Source organism: Heloderma suspectum, chromosome 7 (genome assembly GCF_057233095.1).
Source record: "Heloderma suspectum isolate Gila_16-S chromosome 7, 16-S_ref, whole genome shotgun sequence".
Taxonomy (NCBI): domain Eukaryota; kingdom Metazoa; phylum Chordata; class Lepidosauria; order Squamata; family Helodermatidae; genus Heloderma; species Heloderma suspectum.
The window spans coordinates 88,695,534-88,712,884 of NC_139464.1; the positions used below are offsets into that span (position 1 = coordinate 88,695,534).

At 40.2% G+C, this 17,351-nt stretch overlaps 1 protein-coding gene across 2 annotated transcripts in view; it reads right to left on the reverse strand.

Moving 5' to 3' along the window:
* Positions 1 to 4,058: 4,058 nt before the first annotated feature.
* Positions 4,059 to 17,351, reverse strand: part of SLC13A1 (solute carrier family 13 member 1) — a 67,872-nt gene continuing 54,579 nt past the window's right edge. For both annotated transcript variants that reach the window (XM_084811827.1, XM_084811826.1), the window contains exons 11-15: positions 12,757 to 12,860; positions 11,574 to 11,683; positions 8,207 to 8,368; positions 7,410 to 7,547; positions 4,059 to 5,280 (exon numbers count right to left, since the gene is read on the reverse strand). In XM_084811827.1, the coding sequence (XP_084667953.1) occupies positions 5,137 to 5,280; positions 7,410 to 7,547; positions 8,207 to 8,368; positions 11,574 to 11,683; positions 12,757 to 12,860 (658 nt within the window). In that variant the 3' untranslated portion in view covers positions 4,059 to 5,136. The remainder of the gene's footprint in view (positions 5,281 to 7,409; positions 7,548 to 8,206; positions 8,369 to 11,573; positions 11,684 to 12,756; positions 12,861 to 17,351) is intronic.

Sequence of the window (17,351 nt, forward strand, 5' to 3'; positions counted from 1 at the left end):
ACGCATCTAAAGCAATCAGTCTCGGCATTGCACCATCATCGCTACACATTGTGCCAATGCATGGCATTTGAGTTGTGTAATGCATCATACAAGTAGGGATGGATGGATCTGTTCATTTCCACTCCATGTCGATTTAGCATGTGTTCATTCCATCCCATTTCTGCATCTAGCTGCATTTTTTAAACCTCACAAAAAATTGCATTTAAATGTGTATTTAAATAAATATCTGAAAATGTATTTTTTTGCCAAAATACACATTTTCGTACACATATATTAAAATGTACACTTCAATACATATTTTATCCTAAAATATGCAAAGATATAGGTTCATTGTTTGAGCCAAGAACCATGCTGCGAAGTTCAGAGGAGCTTCTGATCCACATATTAGTCCTGAAAGTTCAAAACACTTAAAAATGCAGATCAAATGAAATCCTTGAGCAGCCCTACATACAGGGCCTTTTGCACCCCAAGGGAGTTAAGAAGGGGCTACATACTGGGGTTAATCAATTTAAAACCAATGCTTTAAACAAACATTTAAAGATATCACAAGCCAGTGAAAACTTTACATTCACCCCTTTCCCAATAATAATTGCCTGACCTACAAATTAAGTATAAATTATACAAATTAAGTATAATCCAATTTATAATACAATCCTATGCATGTTTAGACATAAAAAGTCCTACAACTCCCAGCATTGCATTGCTGGCTGGGGCATGCTGGGGGTTGCAGGACTTTTTTCTCTCTAAACATGCATAGAATTGTATTATAAATTGGATTATACTCCTCCCACTTTAAAAGCGACTATATTCCTCCAGCTACTGCAGAAGATATTCCCCAACTGCTTATTGGATGCTGGTCCAAACTGCTCACTGACTAGACTCAGATTCAATCCCACAGGCATCTTTCTAGCTCACTTCTTCCATTTTCTTTTCTGTTACCCTCTGCTCTCCAGTAACAACTGATAAGGTCAGTTGAAAGCCTTTTCATGTTTAACTCTGGCTTCTTCGTTTCTGTTTTAAATTAAAGTATTATTGTCTCCACCAGCAGCATGACCCTTTGAAAGAAAAAATGCCCATGGTTTATCCTCCTGTTCTTAGAGCAGCAATGGGCAGATGACTGAAGATTCCCCTTGCCAGTTCCATGAGACAGCACAGAAGGGATACTCCATGTGAAACCGTGACACCCCCCCCCCCGTTCTGTTTTATATAGAGAAAAAAGGTTAAAATTAAAATGTACCTCATTTCTATTCATCGGTAAAACAAAAAATGCAGGGAAGTCAAAATGGGATTGTAAACTGATATTTCTACATGGCTATGTATAAGTTTTTAAAAATGGTGACTAGACCATTTAAACCTAATTCTATACTTAAGTCACACCAACATCAACAGTGGGAGACAAGCTTAACAGTGTTATAAGTAGCAGGTGTGAAATCTGCCAGAAGATTCCCACTCCTTAGCCTTCTAACCTGACTTTATGCCAGATTAGTACTAATGACTGCAATTTCCGCTGAAGTACATTTGCTGACCTCCGTGTAAATTACAAGCTTTTTACAGGCATACAGCAGTATCCTCTCCATGTCTACTCAGAAGTAGATTTCATTGAGTTCAATGGGGCTTACTCCAAGAAAAGTGGGTATAGGTTTGCTACCTAAATTGTGAAGTTGCAGAATTGAGGGGCTGGAAATGGTAATTTAATTTGTTACTCTCCAATCAGATAGCACCACTGTCTCAATTATTTAGCCCACATGAGTGAGTGATCAAGATAAAGAGCCTGCAGACCTGTGTTAAAGCCCCACTTTCAGCTGAGCCCTTGCTCTTTAATGTCAGACTGAGGGAAACATTAATGTGTACATCATATATTATATTCTAGGACATGTTATTATTCTGTCAGATGTCTTGAAAGTAGCCTCCGCATTAGAGGCAGTAAACCTAAATGAGTGTTCCACTGTGTAAGTGACTCTTCATCTTTAAAGTGACATTTCACTTTCTGCTTAAAAGCAGACTGTGTAGAAATTCGTGTTATTAATTAGAAAGAAGCAACAAAAGTTTGTAAGTTGACAGTCATTATCCACTTTTTTGAATATGTGTTAGGGAAGGAAAATATCTGGCTGTTCATGTATGTAAAATATTATCTAAACTGATGGAACACTGAAAATGTTGCATACATTGCAAGAGAGCAATGTGGGCTGCAGACATTTTATTCCCCTCTGTCAAATCTTGTCAGGCACATCTCTTTATTTTTTTTAATTCAGAAGTTATTTGTTTAAAGTTCTGCTCTGTGGGATTGCCTGTTGAGATAACTTCCTTTTTGTTAAGGCTCAAGGGGGAGGAGCACTAATATTTTGCACAATCACTGACTAGCCAGACAAAAAGCCACAACAGAATAATTTGCTGCATCAAAAAAGTAAGAATTGATAGGACACAAAACACTAGGAACTAGCAGTGTATAATAGTGCATTATCTATCATAATTTGCTCTGTTCACATGGTTAGGTAGGTAGAGATAGACAGGGTCCTTGCAAAAGCCCAGTGATGCAATAGAACTTTATGTTTTGACCCAACATGACAATAATAGAATGTCCAAATTGTTTGTGAACACTTTTAGTTCCAAATTTGCATTGAGGGTTGCAAGTTAAAGCAGTTTATGACTGCAGTAGTCTGACTACTTCTCAAGCAGTGGGATCAAGGGGTACACAGATGTTCAAAGGTGTCTGTATATGCATGTATTATTTCCACACTTGATGTGTTTGTTGCAGAAAATACCAGTATAACTCTGGTGTTCCCCACAGCAACCGTAATTTGTAGGTGCTGCTTTTATTGTCTTGCACATACAGAATCCCATATTGGCCCTGAGTGACTCAGATTCAGAAGATCAGAGCCTCTAGCAAGCTAGGCTTCCTATCTGCCTGAACACCAACATCCTTGCTGCATTGGCAGCTGTAGTTCTTGGTTCCTCTACTACACCTCTTCTTACAATAGAGGGGTGCAACTTGTGGTCCTCCAGAAGTTTTGGCCCACATGTCCCCTCACCGTTGGGTATATTTGCTAGGGCTGGTGGGAATTGTAGGCCAAAAATCTGGAGGACCACCAGTTGCCTACCCTTTACTGCCTGTTTGTTTTACCATTGATTTTTGGAACTCGAATACTTTCCTTGGCCCAGTAATTCTATTTCCTCTGCCTCTACATTCTATACGAATGTCGTGGGCGTTTGAGTGATAGAGGCATTATGGTGGCTACCAACCTCAACTAATTACAGCTGAGCTGAAATTGATCAAAGTCATTTTTTTGAGGGAATTTCTGCTTTTTTTTCACCCTACCCCCAAAAAAGTCCTAACAGTAGGCAGTTTTCTAATGTAACATTTCAAAAAGTGCTGCTGCATCCCACCACCTCACTGAGGTTGTGAAGGGGGGAAAACATCTTTCTAGGCAACACAGTAACTACATCTTGTAACAATCCTGTATACAGCATAAGTACTCCACAAAATACAGCATAGACATCTAAGCTCCACCTAACATCATAAAGAGCCAGCTGTGATATTTCCAAAAATGAACAGTACAATCCTATACATGTCTACTCAGAAGTAAGTCCAATTAAGTTCAATGGAACTTACTCCCAGGTAAGCGGTTATAGGAGGGTTTGGGAACTTGTGGTCCTCAGGAAGATGTTGGACTCTAACTCCCATCAGACCCAGCCAACATGGCCAGTGGTCAGGCATGATGGGAATTAGAGTCCAATAACACCTGGAGGGCTACAGGTTCCCCAGCCCTGAGGTACCGGATTGCAGCCTAAGCCTCTCAACTAATAAGTGTAATCTTTGAAAAACAATTATTGCCATTATTGTGAAATAACTGCATCTACTATCCTGATCTATAGTGCTTAACACTGGCCAAACATATCTGTTCAACAGCCAAATTGTTGTAAGGGGAAGACATGTGTTCTGAATATAAAAAACAAGATAAATAAATTAAAAAACACTGTTCTATCGACCCCTACACATTCAGGTATCTTTGGAGTTTCTAGCATGGAACCAGCCTCAAAAAGAAATTTCCTGCAAGATTACCATAGCATAATTGTATAATTTATCCAAATGTTAGAATAACAAGACATTTCAATAAATAGGAATACTATTTGGCATTGTTACATTTACATAAAGCTATACTGGGGACATGCAATGAAACTGAATAACCAGGATTTTGGGTGAGTTTATACAATGATTTTTTAAACAAAGAAATATTACCAGAAGCAGAGAACTTGCTATAATTCTTCCATGATTACTTATCTTTATTAAAATACATGTATGCAATGCAATAGGAATAAAAAGGAAATAAATGGAAACAGCAATAAGAAAAACCCTTGTACCACACTCAAGCGGCACAATTGATTATGGCAGAATCAATATGGTTTGGTGAGGTTTTCTGGTTAAAAAAATGGTTAAGTAGTCTCACCCTCAGATTCTAGGTGTTTTTCTATTGTAGCGTCTAATTGTACCATGGTTAGGTCTAGCATGACACTGCCATGCAGAATATCCTAGTTGCTGTGTTTAGTTTTTTGTCTGACTGTTGCATCCATGCACAATTACTTGATCATTTGAAACTTCCATCTAAAACTTGGAAAAGATCTTCCCATTAGAAGCGACCAGTAGCCATCACTGAGGATGGAAGCTCACACTGGATAAGTTAGTTTATGGCATGATATGCTTCATGTGAGCATGTTGCTTTGTCTTAAGGCCCCCTATAATATTTCAGTGCACACACCGAGACTAGGAGACACACTGGCCATAAGTGTAAAAAGGACTAGCCCTAATATATGCTATGTCAGTATTCTTGCAGGCAAATTCCTAAAACTATATTATTTTGTGACCCTAAGAACAGGGGCAAATTACCATCCATAATGAATGCGCATAACCACAGATGCTAACTTCTGCTAATGCTCACAAGTAAAATCTGAACTAGAGGATCTGATGGAACACTTGTACAGACTCAAACTGAAACATTCTTGCTTTATAACCTTTGGTGTGGATAGCAAGGAAACATAACGCATTAGATCTCCTCGACCATAGTTGTACTGTGTCATACAGTTCTATCATCTTGCCCCATAGGAGGGGAGGAACAAGGAAAAGAGCCTTCTACTCTGTTTTTAAAGTCCAGTATTGTTAGAAATAGAAGGAAGCGGTGCCCAAGCAGGATACGTATGGAGATTGAACATGGGCACAGCCCACGTCATGACAGCAAGCATGACGACAGCAACTCCAATGATATTTATACCCAAACCAGCTTTTACCTAAAAAAGAGGAAAAATATTTTTACAAATGGAAGTTAGCAGGAAGCCCAACTTTTCTAAATAAATTCTGCAGAGCAAATTATGGGCCGATCTACATTGCGCCCGCCATCACAATGAATTCAGTGTCCCATTGGGTTAAACGCTCTTGCATTAAAATGTGATGATTCACACTCACCCATTTTCCCCATTGCAGTGCTTCATCGAATGCGCAAGCTCGGGTCACACTCGAGCGCTGTGCTGTTTTCCTGCTGTTTTCCTGTGCGTGCTTGTCTGATCTCGGATGCTAAGCGGGGTCGGCCCTGGTCAGTAGTTGGATGGGCGACCACCTGGGAATCAGGCTTCCTTCACTGAGCAGGGGGTTGTTGTATTCCTTCAAATGAGACTAAGTTTTACCCCCTCCTATCCCCCGCTCAGGATGGTTTTTTAAAAAAATTAAGGCGTTTTCCTCACAGAATTGGGGCTTCTCCACGATGTTTTTTTTTCTAATTGAGGTATGATCCTTGAAGTTGTGAAGCTTCACAACTTCGAAACTTCGAAGATCATGCCTCAATTAGAAAAAAAAAAAAAAAACATTGTGGAGAAGCCCCGATTCTGTGGGGATAACGCCTTAATTAAAAAACACACACATCCAGAGCGAGGGATAGGAGGGGGTAAAACTTAGTCTCATTTGAAGGGATACAACAACCCCCTGCTCAGTGCAGGAAGCCTGATTCCCAGGCAGTCTCCCATCCAAGCACTGACCGGGACCAACCCCGCTTATCTTCCAAGATCAGACAAGCGCGCGTACATATAGCCCTTTGCTTGTTGCTGAGGAAACGGGGGCTGCTGAGGAAGCTATGCGATTGGTAGCAGGAAGAAGACATGGGGCTGTCGAGAGCTGTGATTGGACAGGAGGGAAATACAAGCACCGCCGCATATGGAGAGGCGGTGGAGGGGACTATGACTGGATATGGTAGCGAAGGCGGAAAATCAGAGCACATTAAGGGGAAATACCGGGATATTAGGGTATTGAAAGCAGGAGCATGGAAGTGGGAAATTCCCGTTCCAATTCGAGGCGGCTACTGCGTAGTGTGAAAGGCAGGCGGTGAAACCCCATTGGAAGCGAAAAAAGGTGGTAAGTGTAGATCCAGCCTGTGAGAGCTTAAATAACATAATGCTTGAGAATGTGAATGCGATCTATGAACTGAGAGGTCCGTGGTTCAAATCTCAGAGCAGCCTTGCATTCACTGGCCACTATCTCTCATGACCCCTCTCTGAGGGTGCAATCCTAGGCATGTTTAGACAGAAAAAAGGCCTGCAGCTCCCAGCATGCCCCAGCCAGAATGGCCGGCTGGGGCATGCTGGGAGTGGTAGACTTTTTTTTCGGTCTAAACATGCATAGGATTCTGCTCTAAAGGGTTGTTGGAAGATCTGTTGTTAATTTATGGAATTCACTTCCGCAATCTGGTAAGTGATGATGGCACTAACTGAAAAATAGTGTGGTGTACTGGTTGGAGGATTGGACTTGGATTGGGGAAGTCTAGGTTCAAATTAGCAACGAAACTCACTGGGTAATCTTGGGCCAGTCACTTTTTCTCAGCCTAACCTACCTCACAGGGTTGTTGTGGAAATAAAAGGGGAAAGGAGAACCATGTATGATACCTTGAGCTCCTTGGAAGAAAGCTAGGATTAATTGATAATAAATAAATAAATACATAAATACATAAATAAATAGTAGTAAGTAACCTAGAAGGCTTTTGAATGGGATTAGGCATGGGATTCATGTAGGGTAGGTTTATCTATGGCTGTTAGTCATGATAGCTAGATAGAACCTCCATATTCAGAGGCAGTATGCCACTGAATACCAGTTATTGGGGAACAACAATGGGACAGCACTCTTTCCTTCAGACTCTTCTTGTAAGCTTTCTTGAGATATCTGGTTGGTGACTGTGGAAACAGGAATCTGGACTAGATGGGCTTTTTATCTGGCCACCCCAGGGCTTTTCTCATGCTCTTACGAATTACTTAGGTGATGTAGGAGAAGTGTTTTGTGAGGAAAAAGATGTAGTTGTTGCTCTTGTTGTTAGTAAAGATGATGATAATATTGCAAAATATGTGCATGAATTGTGCATTATTTGCTGATAACTTACCATGTCAATAACTGTCAGGTGACCATACGAAAATACAATGGCATTGGGTGGATTTGCTACAGGTAGCAGAAATGCAAATGAAGTGCAGAGGGTTGTGGGTATCAAGATATACAGAGGGTTCACATGGATGGCTTCAGCCTGTTACACAAGTAAACACTGTCAGAAATCCGTTATGCTCACTAAAGGATGATTGTACAGTCACTTGTTTTAATAGTGAAATGAGCATATTGATACTCCACTTTACTAGGCTGAGGAGACCATAGTCAAAATGAATATGATGACTCAATAATCTGTGCTATTTGTCACAGGTCACAGTATAGTCACTAAAGACTGGGATAAGAAACTTGAATGTATTATGATAAAGAGCATAAGGACACTCAGAAAGGGAACATGTCACTAACTCAAACCAAACACATAAATATTTTCACAGCCTCACAGACTGCACATTCAGATCTTGTTCCCCTGAATGTAATGGAAGAGAATGACTGATATTTACCCACTGTCATCCCTTAAGATCTATAGAAAATATGCATTTATTATTTTTCTTTGCAACTTCTCAAGAAACAGCCATGAACTCAACACCATACTATAACCTTTTAAACTAGAAATAAGAAACCTCATATAGCTATCACACTGTCTGGTTCTGTATTCACACACTCACAGCAGCTAATTCAGACCAGTCTTCTCTTAAGCATTTTTTGAAAGAATGGGAAATTCATCTTTTTAAAATCATCTTTACCATTTGTATTGTGGACAGACCATTTCAAAACTAAATCAGTCTTAGAAAGGTTACTCACCAAAGGACCTAGGATAGGTAAAAATATAGTGATTGTGGCAGGATTGCTGGCTACTTCAGTTACAGAGGTGACAATCAAAGATGAAATGAGGATAATCAGCCAGATGGGAAGTGATCCCAAAGGAGTTAATTTGCTTCCTATCCAGTGTGAGAGTTTTGAGACCTGCAAAAAGGAAAGCTCACATAGTTATCAATCAATGGTATTAAATACTTTTAATATTTATAACTGTAGCATTAACAGCATTTTTTCACTTATTAACAGTTATTTCTTCATAGGGTCAGTATGAAAATGGAAATAACTGGCTTGTAGGAATTCATGGCCCCAAAATGTGTCCCACACCCACTAAGTGTATTCATGCAAAGATGATAAACCTCCGGGAGGTGATATATTTTAACCATGTGTAATTTTGCATAGAAAATCACAACTGCTGGCAGGCCTTTTAAGATAGCAAGCTTCTTCTCCTGTTATCTCTGATCAGTAACTGGAAATTAACCTTTAAATAACCTGCAATGTATGGAGGTGTGTACTGGGGCTTACTCCTGAGTAGGTTTCCTTAGTATTGAGCTGTGTTTTGTATACTTAGTGGGAAAATGTCCAAACTGGTGAGAATTCTATCTGCCCCTGCCCACTTTGCTTTCTTTTTCCTTGGCCTTGCCCCATGCCTTAGCCCTGCCCACTGCTGGAATGCAGCCCCTTCAAGAGCCTTTCCATATTGGTGTTTGGCCCCTGGAATGAAAAAGGTTCAACACCCCTGTTTTAGAGGAAGGGGGCTAGGGGGCTGTATACATTGCTTAGTATAAAGGAGCTCCTATCAATATTTGCTCAATCCCTGACTGTTGCCATAAAGAATAATTAAACTCTCAGGTACATTCAAATCAATGGGACATATTTCTAAGTAAATATATTTAGAATTATGCTGTTAGGCTCAGCAAATGTAACAGCTCAGGTTTAAGCCCACTTCTACCCCAATCATGTCTAATGTAGGGATGGGTCTAATTTTTAGAGAAAAATGGGGATGAGAGTATTTGGAACAATCCCTGCACAAGCCGCTCAGCCCCCTTCCAGGTGCTTTTCTTAAGCGACAATAAGGAAGTAGGTTATGGGTGATGGAAGCAGAGTCTAGCACACCTGAGTTATGTGATCTTTTCACTCCACAAATCCCTCCCCCCATATTTCATTGGTTTTATTTATTTTAAGTGGGTTGAATCCAATGTTAGTTCAACTAAAAGCAGACACTTTGAAATGAATGGGACCTAAGTTAGACTAACATTGGATACAACCCAATATTTCTCTCCAGCTCTATAGTCTAGTAAAAACTGTTCTCCAGAACACCACACTCCTTTCCCCCAACCACCAATTATTTGGTGGTTTCCCTGCTTTTGTGCAGATTTTCCCCCTATTCTAAAAGGTTGAAATGCCTCTCCTAAGGCTCAGTTACTGGCAGGAAGAGCTTTAAGCGAAAATAGGCTGGTATTTTTAGTGTTCTGACTCCAGCCCTTTTGCCTTTGACCACACCCACCACTAGAATGTGGCTCCTGAGAGCTTCTCCGTAATGGAATTTGGCATTTGGGCTGAAAGAGGTTATCCACCCCTGGACTTTCAGAGCAGTTTCCACAATTAAAATACAATTGAGATAACATCACAAATAATTTAAGACTGAAAAAGCAGAATATAAAAATTAAGTCCACTTCAGCAGATAAATTAAAAACACGGGATGAAAAATAAAATGATCTGTATGATCTATATGATCCAATGCTCAGATGCAATTAGGATGGACCCAGGTTTAAACAAATGGTTCTGGCCACAGAGGTACGTGTAGTTTAAACCTCAGTTTCTCTAAATGCTACAACTCTATAACCAGTAGATAAAAAGGATGTTATTTTTATAGCCTAGTGGTATGTATAGGCCAGTGGTATGGGAATATGCATACTGTTGGCCGCTGGATTCTGATTTGGCCTCAGGCTGCATGCTGATGGCATAGCATCAGTTTGTCAGTAAGCTGGGATACTTTACAGGCATGGTAACACAACTATGGATATAAAGAGGCTGCATTCATGCTAAACCATGGTTTTATTTCTGAATCTATGCTGACTCATAAACGGCGGTTTGTGAGGGGCTTTCAAACCAGGATTTCAAACCACAGTTTGAAGCTAGTTTGCAAACCACCAGTTTGTGCAAACCTTGATTTACTTTTATATCTGAATTAACAAACCATCACTAAATAGTTATGGCTGTTGTTCTATCTCAAAAGACTGCTGCACTATGGAGAAGGGAGTGAATTTATGAAACTGAGTGCTGCTGAGCAGATGGAAAATGAAAGAACACAAGTACTAAGCCATGATTTGTCTGTTGTACATTTGGGAACTCAAACCACGTCATGCATTCTTAACTATGGTTAGCAGAATCCATGGTTTTGTGTGTTGTCTGAACTGGATCAGAATATAATTCAGAAAAATCCTTTTCTTTTTCTTCTACACCAGCTGGAAGATTCGGGTTGGGTCTGTTATGTTACAAGGCACAGTGGATTTTGACTATATGTGTGCATGGCAGTATCAACACACGTGAGCAAAATTGTTTTTATAGCTGGAGTCAGGCACTGGGCTTCAATGTGGGTAGTGAATATGTTTGATTACTAAATCATGAAATATGGCTAAAAAAACGAAACCTAAATCTGATTTCAAATATTTCAATTAAACAGCAGCATTATGTTATATGAAGCTGAGATGTTCTAGGATACATAACAGTCCTTTAAATTAGTGAAACCTAGAAAGTACCACAAGACACTAGCTCTGTGGTATGCTGATGGCCTAGTCCAGGGGCCAGGCCATAGGCCAGACTACATGCACTTATCATAAGGAGGAGATGACATGCTAGAGGAGATGACTCTCTGTGTTGCATGCCACGTACGGATCATGTTTTGTCCGTATCAGCTTAGACTCTTCTTGACTTCAGTGAATGAGCCTTAGGGCACAATCCTATGTATGTTTAGACAGAAAAAAGTCCTACAGCTCCCACCATCCCCTGGCTGGGGGATGCTGGGAGTTGTAGGACTTTTTTTTCTGTCTAAACATACATAGGGTCACACCCTTTGAGGATCCCGCCCCTGTACATCAAGACCTAAATGTTATTAGTTCCAGAGATAACATTTCGTCAAAGGAAATTACTGAACCTTCTATGCTAACCTCCTACTGCCCCATATCCTCCAAAATGACAATTCTGTTCAATATATTGTTTAATATTGTCCCAGTGTTAGATAAATATATATAACCTTGGAAACATGTCTGCTCTTTCCCTGCATTTCTCTTTCAATTAGCTACAGCCTATTAATATTATTATTGACTGAATATGTTGGAAAAATCTGCATTACCTCACAGCCATCTGCCAGTGCAAACCCTCCACCAACAAGAATGGCAATTTCCCAGGGCATGCATGCCTGAAACTCTTTCCAGGTTATCAGTGGAGTGTAATCGTAAACAACTAGAGGGGGAAAAAGATTTTTTTTTTTTTAATATCCAGGGCAGGAAAAGCCCATTACATTATCTTGCCATTACTGATTTGTTTGTTTTTTACACACACACAAACCTGAGGATTGTAATAATCCCTCTTGACTGTTTCTCACGATGAAGGATATACCATCTTTGGCAAAGTTCTATGACCCATTCACATTCAGACTGTCCATGCATTCATTCAGCCGGCACGCGTGGCGGCTAAGAGGATAGAGAGGACAGGGGTGCGCAAGCAAACCCCACACCCAAAGTTCCTGAGTGTGTAGGTGCTTCTAAAAACTGCTGCGTGTTTACCCTAAGGTCTGGGGGGTTGTATGCAAATTCCCCTTTATCAGGAAACCTACCTTATCAAGGTTCCTGATTGTGAGGAAGTTTGCAAGCATGCTCAATTGAACATACTTACAAACTCCCTACAGACCTTTGTGCTCAAGTGGAGATCTACAGAGGAGCCAGGAATGTTGGGATGCTAGAGAGGGTGTCGTCCCTACTGTAATTTTGACTCTCGTGTGTGTAGGCTGAATGCATAGGACTTGTGTGCATAGGTTATCCATGCAGCAGCTATGCACACAAGTCCTTGATAGGACTTGCGTGCATAGGTTATCCATGCAGCGGGTAATTGGAGCAAGCCAGGCAGGGAGAAAGTTTCTTTGCTGCACAAATAAGCTGTAATGAACACAAATGTGAAGATGGAGCTTGGCTAATCTATCTGACATTCTCATTCATTTGAATGGAGGGAGCTGATCCATGTGCAGAAATTGGCAAGCGTCACCGAAATTAATAGAACACCCTCTCTCACTTGCTTATAAGAGCCTGATGTGAGTATTGCACACAGAACTTTGGACCGGGGTGCATCAGTTTTAGCTTCTGGAAGCCAATTCACATGATTGGATTCCTACATGCATATTCAATCTGCACACAACAGCAGAAGTCTAGATTAATTGGAAAGGAAGCTAAAAATATTGTTGTGTAACTCAGCCCCAGGCTGTCTCACATAATCTTTACTTACACTAGTTAAGTGAAAAAGGCCAGAGATGTATACTCAACTGTTTTTTCCATTTGAAGTTCTTGACAATGTCTTTGCCGGAATAATGAAGAAGAGGAGGCCAATTATTAAGGCAGCTGTTGAGTCTGTCGCAAACCCAGGGTATCTGAAGAAAGATTCAACATTTCATTTTGGCAACTAATGTCACAACTTTAGGAAAATGAATTGTTAGGAAAATGAATTCTTCAGCGATAATATCAGGCATTAATCCACTTTGCTCATATTTCAGAAAGCTTATAAATCTATTTCGAGGTGATTAAAAACATCTCTTAATTTATATTGGGAGGCTATTATTATGTGTGAGCAGGACTACATAGCAGCGATAATAGCAGCGATAATTCTTCAGCAATAATATCAGACATTCATACACTTTGTTCATATTTCAGAAAGCTTATAAATCTATTTCAAGGTGATTAAAAACATCTCTAATTTATATTGGGAGGCTATTATTATATGTATAGCAGGGCTACATAGCAGCACCCACAAAACTGGACATGAGGAGGGCGTGGGCTGTGTAATGCCCATCCCTGTTACTTAGGTTGCCACTTGTGGGAAACTAGAATCCAGCAGTTTGGCTGGATTAGCTGATCTCAGGAAGTACAGTATAACAGCCTAAAGGAGGACAGATGGAAATCAGTAGTTCCTAATAGTTTTACAAAAACATTTTGTTGAGGCTAATCTCTTGACCTGAATGCATCTTACACATATCCTTTCCCCACTTGCTGGGAAACAAACAAATGTTGTTACTATTTATTAGGGAACCATACAAAGATAAAGGGTGCATCTACATTACAGGAGAATCTGGGAGCCCCCAGAGCATTTTGCTTCCATTTCCATAGTGCGATGACTGAGGACTGGCTCCTTAGATGAGGAAGGTGACAAGATGTCCTTTCTTGGCAGCCTTCCCAGAACTTTCTATATTTTTCAATAAAAACAGCACCACCTAGCAGCTGAAAAATTGTGGTATTCCCTGTATTAAACTATATTGTTTTAAAAATCTGATTATTTGAGGGGGGTTTACAATGGAGTAAACCAGAAAAAGCAAAGGAAGGGCCCTGGATGCCGACGGCGTCAGGTAAAGTATCTGCAAACTTCTGTGAGTGGCTAATCACGAGCGTGCATTAAATCATTCTGTTGTTGTTGTTCAGTTGTTAAGTCGTGTCCAACTCTTCATGACCCCATGGACCATAGCACGCCAGGCCTTCCTGTCCTCCGCTCTCTCCCACAGCGTGCTCAAGTTCATATTCATTGCATCGGTGATGCTATCTAGCCATCTCATCCTCTGCTGTCCCCTTCTCCTTTTGCCTTCAATAGTATTGTGACCGGAGACAGGGTAATAAAGAGACAGACACAAATGCTTGGGTTAAATATGGCACCACATTTATTGAAATATCTGCAAAGGGGAAACCTAGGATGGGCAGTGGCTAGCTGGCACTTTTATGGGTGAAAACATACCCAGCCTGAGGGGTGGTGTGACAGCATCGCCGCCCCTCCGTACTCTCCCTCATGGGGGAGGTAGACCTTCCCCTGTCACCCCCTCCTGGGTTGCAAAGCTCCTGGGTGAGTGAGGTGAGTCAGTCTCCCAGGCAACCCTTATCCGCCTGTCGAGCCACAAAACCTGTTTGGGAGGTCTCAGGCATCACCTGTCATCATAAGGTGCCTCTGAATGCTCACCATCCCTAAGCTCATTCTACTTTGCCCATCCTAGCTGCCACCAGGAGTGGGAAGTGGGGCCCTGGATGCCGACGGCATCATGTAAAGGACCTGCAAATTTCTGTGACTGGCCAATCACGAGCGTGCATTAAATCGCTCATGTAGAAATGCTCAAAGTTTAGTATTCTTGGGTACTTTATATTTGTATGTGCAAACTGGTCAGGAAGGAGAATTCACAGCTCCACTATATTTATTCCTCTTCCTCTGGGAAATCTGCAGTATTAAAGAACTTCTATGTCACTCTCTGCTTGTTATGAGCCTTTCTACCTGTTTTTGCTGGGAAAAGAAGAAGTATGTGATGGTTCTTGTTGGCTGGACTGTGAATCTCTAAGACAGCCTCCCCAGCCTGGTGCCCTCCAGATGTTTTGGACTACTGTCAGCATCCCAGACCATTGACCAATTCTGTCTGGGGCTGTTCGGAGTTGACGTCTAAAACATCTGGAGGGCACAGGTTTGGGAAGGCTGCTTTAAGGCATGATATGACAAGGTGGCACTGCTCCAGCAAAAAGGCAACTTGAAGCTTTGTTCTTTAAAAAGCTGTATTTGTACTAATTTCTATTTCTATAACTATTTACAATTATATTTTAAAATAATAACAATGAACAAGAACAAAAATTAAACTAACCCATGACAATATTTTAAATTCATCTAAAGCATACATAATCTTTATTTTTCCAGCGCCATATCATGACTCTACATGACCAATTTAAGAACAGCCCTGATGGGAAATGTCTTTATTGAAAATTAAAAATGTGGGTTCAATAAGCAAATACAAAAGTAATAGTTTGAGGTGTGCCAGCAAGTGTCAGATTAGCTTTTGTGTAAGCTAGAAACGACTTCACGTTAGAAAGAAACCTTCAGAGTTAGTATGGACCATTATTTCTTTGATTTGATGTGATGAGATCATGAGAAGCCCCAACTTTGAGCCACCTGTCTGGAATCCCAGTCACAGAGCAAGACTCTAACTGAGGAGGGAGGATCAGGTGAACACAATGAATGCAGCACAGTTCTTCTTGGCAACGATTAAAGTGCTGTTAACCTCCTCTCCTCCATATCTGAGGCCCAAGAAGAAACAGGAGCCGCAGAGATCCTGACACTACCATTGATTCACCAATTGAATTTTATCAGATTTGATTTTTTTTTTCAAATGGAAGGCTCCTTGAGAAGTTTGAAGGGATGGATACCAGAAACCCTCATTATCTCTACCCTCTCAAGAAATTGCTGAAAACAAGAGTTTAGGTGCTATGGTGTAAAATAGCTAAAGGATATTTTGTGGCTAATGAGCTAATCTGAAATGCCTGTAAGAAACAGGAATCACGGCAAAGCTCACATGAACTATTCTGTTCAGGTGCTTATAATCTCAAATGTTGCTATGGTAACTATACACTTTTTAGAGTAAATGTAAATAATATTTGAAAATGAAATCAGCAAAGGACATTCATATGTTCTTCAGCACATTTATTGATATATGGAAATGAGCCAAACACTCGAATGAACTCTCAATTTTCACATGAAACTTCACATTGCAAATAGAATATAAAGGATGTTCATAGTGAGACTGCTAAAGCCTGTAAGAATTAAAAGCTCAGTTTGGTGTTTTGAGGAAAATTAAAACAAATGCTAAATGTAAACAGAGACATATGGATGCAAGCAAGTTCTAGATAGCAAGAAAAAGAAAAGAAAGAAAAAGGAAAAGAAAATGATTTTTTAAGTTCTGTTATATCTTGGTATTGTTAAGAAGTGCAGCCTTCTGATTTTATCAGGTTAGTCTGGATATATTATGTTATAAAAATAATTTACTTTAATGTAGAATGACACATATTCACATTTAGTTCTGGACTATAGGGGAACATTAAAGCAGAGTCAAAAGGATCATACCTTTTTACTACCTGAAAATGGAGTTCCTATTTTTTTTTTAAAAAAGACCTGCCTCTGAATGACAAAGAAGGGCAACCAAATGTGGTAAAATGTGCAGATGTATCTGTTATAATCACTATCTGTTATTTGATATAATTAGTATGTAGCTAAAGCTCATTTACTCTGGAGGCTTTTAGTATCCATAGTAGGTTATGAATGTCATGTGATGTGACCAATTCATGCAATTCTCAGGTCCCAGATCATATCAGTAAGACCCCTGTAAAGGCTCTGCTTTGTAATAGGCAAAGATCATATACCTCCCACATAGTTTATTTTTATATTTTTCTCTTACTTTGGAGAAATATAGATACAGGATAATATAATTTTAATGTACTGATTTATGTATTTTTAAAAACACACCAATGGACTCTTATATTCCATACGTCACTAAATAATTCACTGGGATTTAGACATATTGAAATGGCTAAATATGCTAATACACATTTTAAGGCCGGAGAAGCAGCAATTGCAACATAGAGAGAAGACAGATTTGTTCACTGAGAAAATGTATAGCAATAAAAGGCAACAAGCATAGACAGTCTGTTGCTTTCACGTTTCCTAGAATCAACCCATAAAAGCCATAAGGTGAGACGTTACAGAAAACAATGACTGGAGTTGTTACCTTTGTATCCTGGAACAAATTATATGATAGGGACTGGAATCTGATGCCCCGTGAGCCAAATCCAGCTCAGCGAAGGTTGGCAGTGCCAACTGGCCCCTAGTGAGCGTTCCTGCCATCCGTACCTTATGGGAAGCATGGCAATATAACTTGGAAACTGGATTGATAAGAGTTCAGCAACAACAACAACAACAAGGTACACAATAATTACAAATGTGACTGTAGTTGTTTCTTTGTTCTGTCTCATGCAAAGTGAAACCTCCCTCAACTAAGCTGGCATAAAGCCATCTGGAAAGTTATGCCACTTCCACAGCCAGTGAGTTGGCTCACCTGAGGAAAGCTGAACCA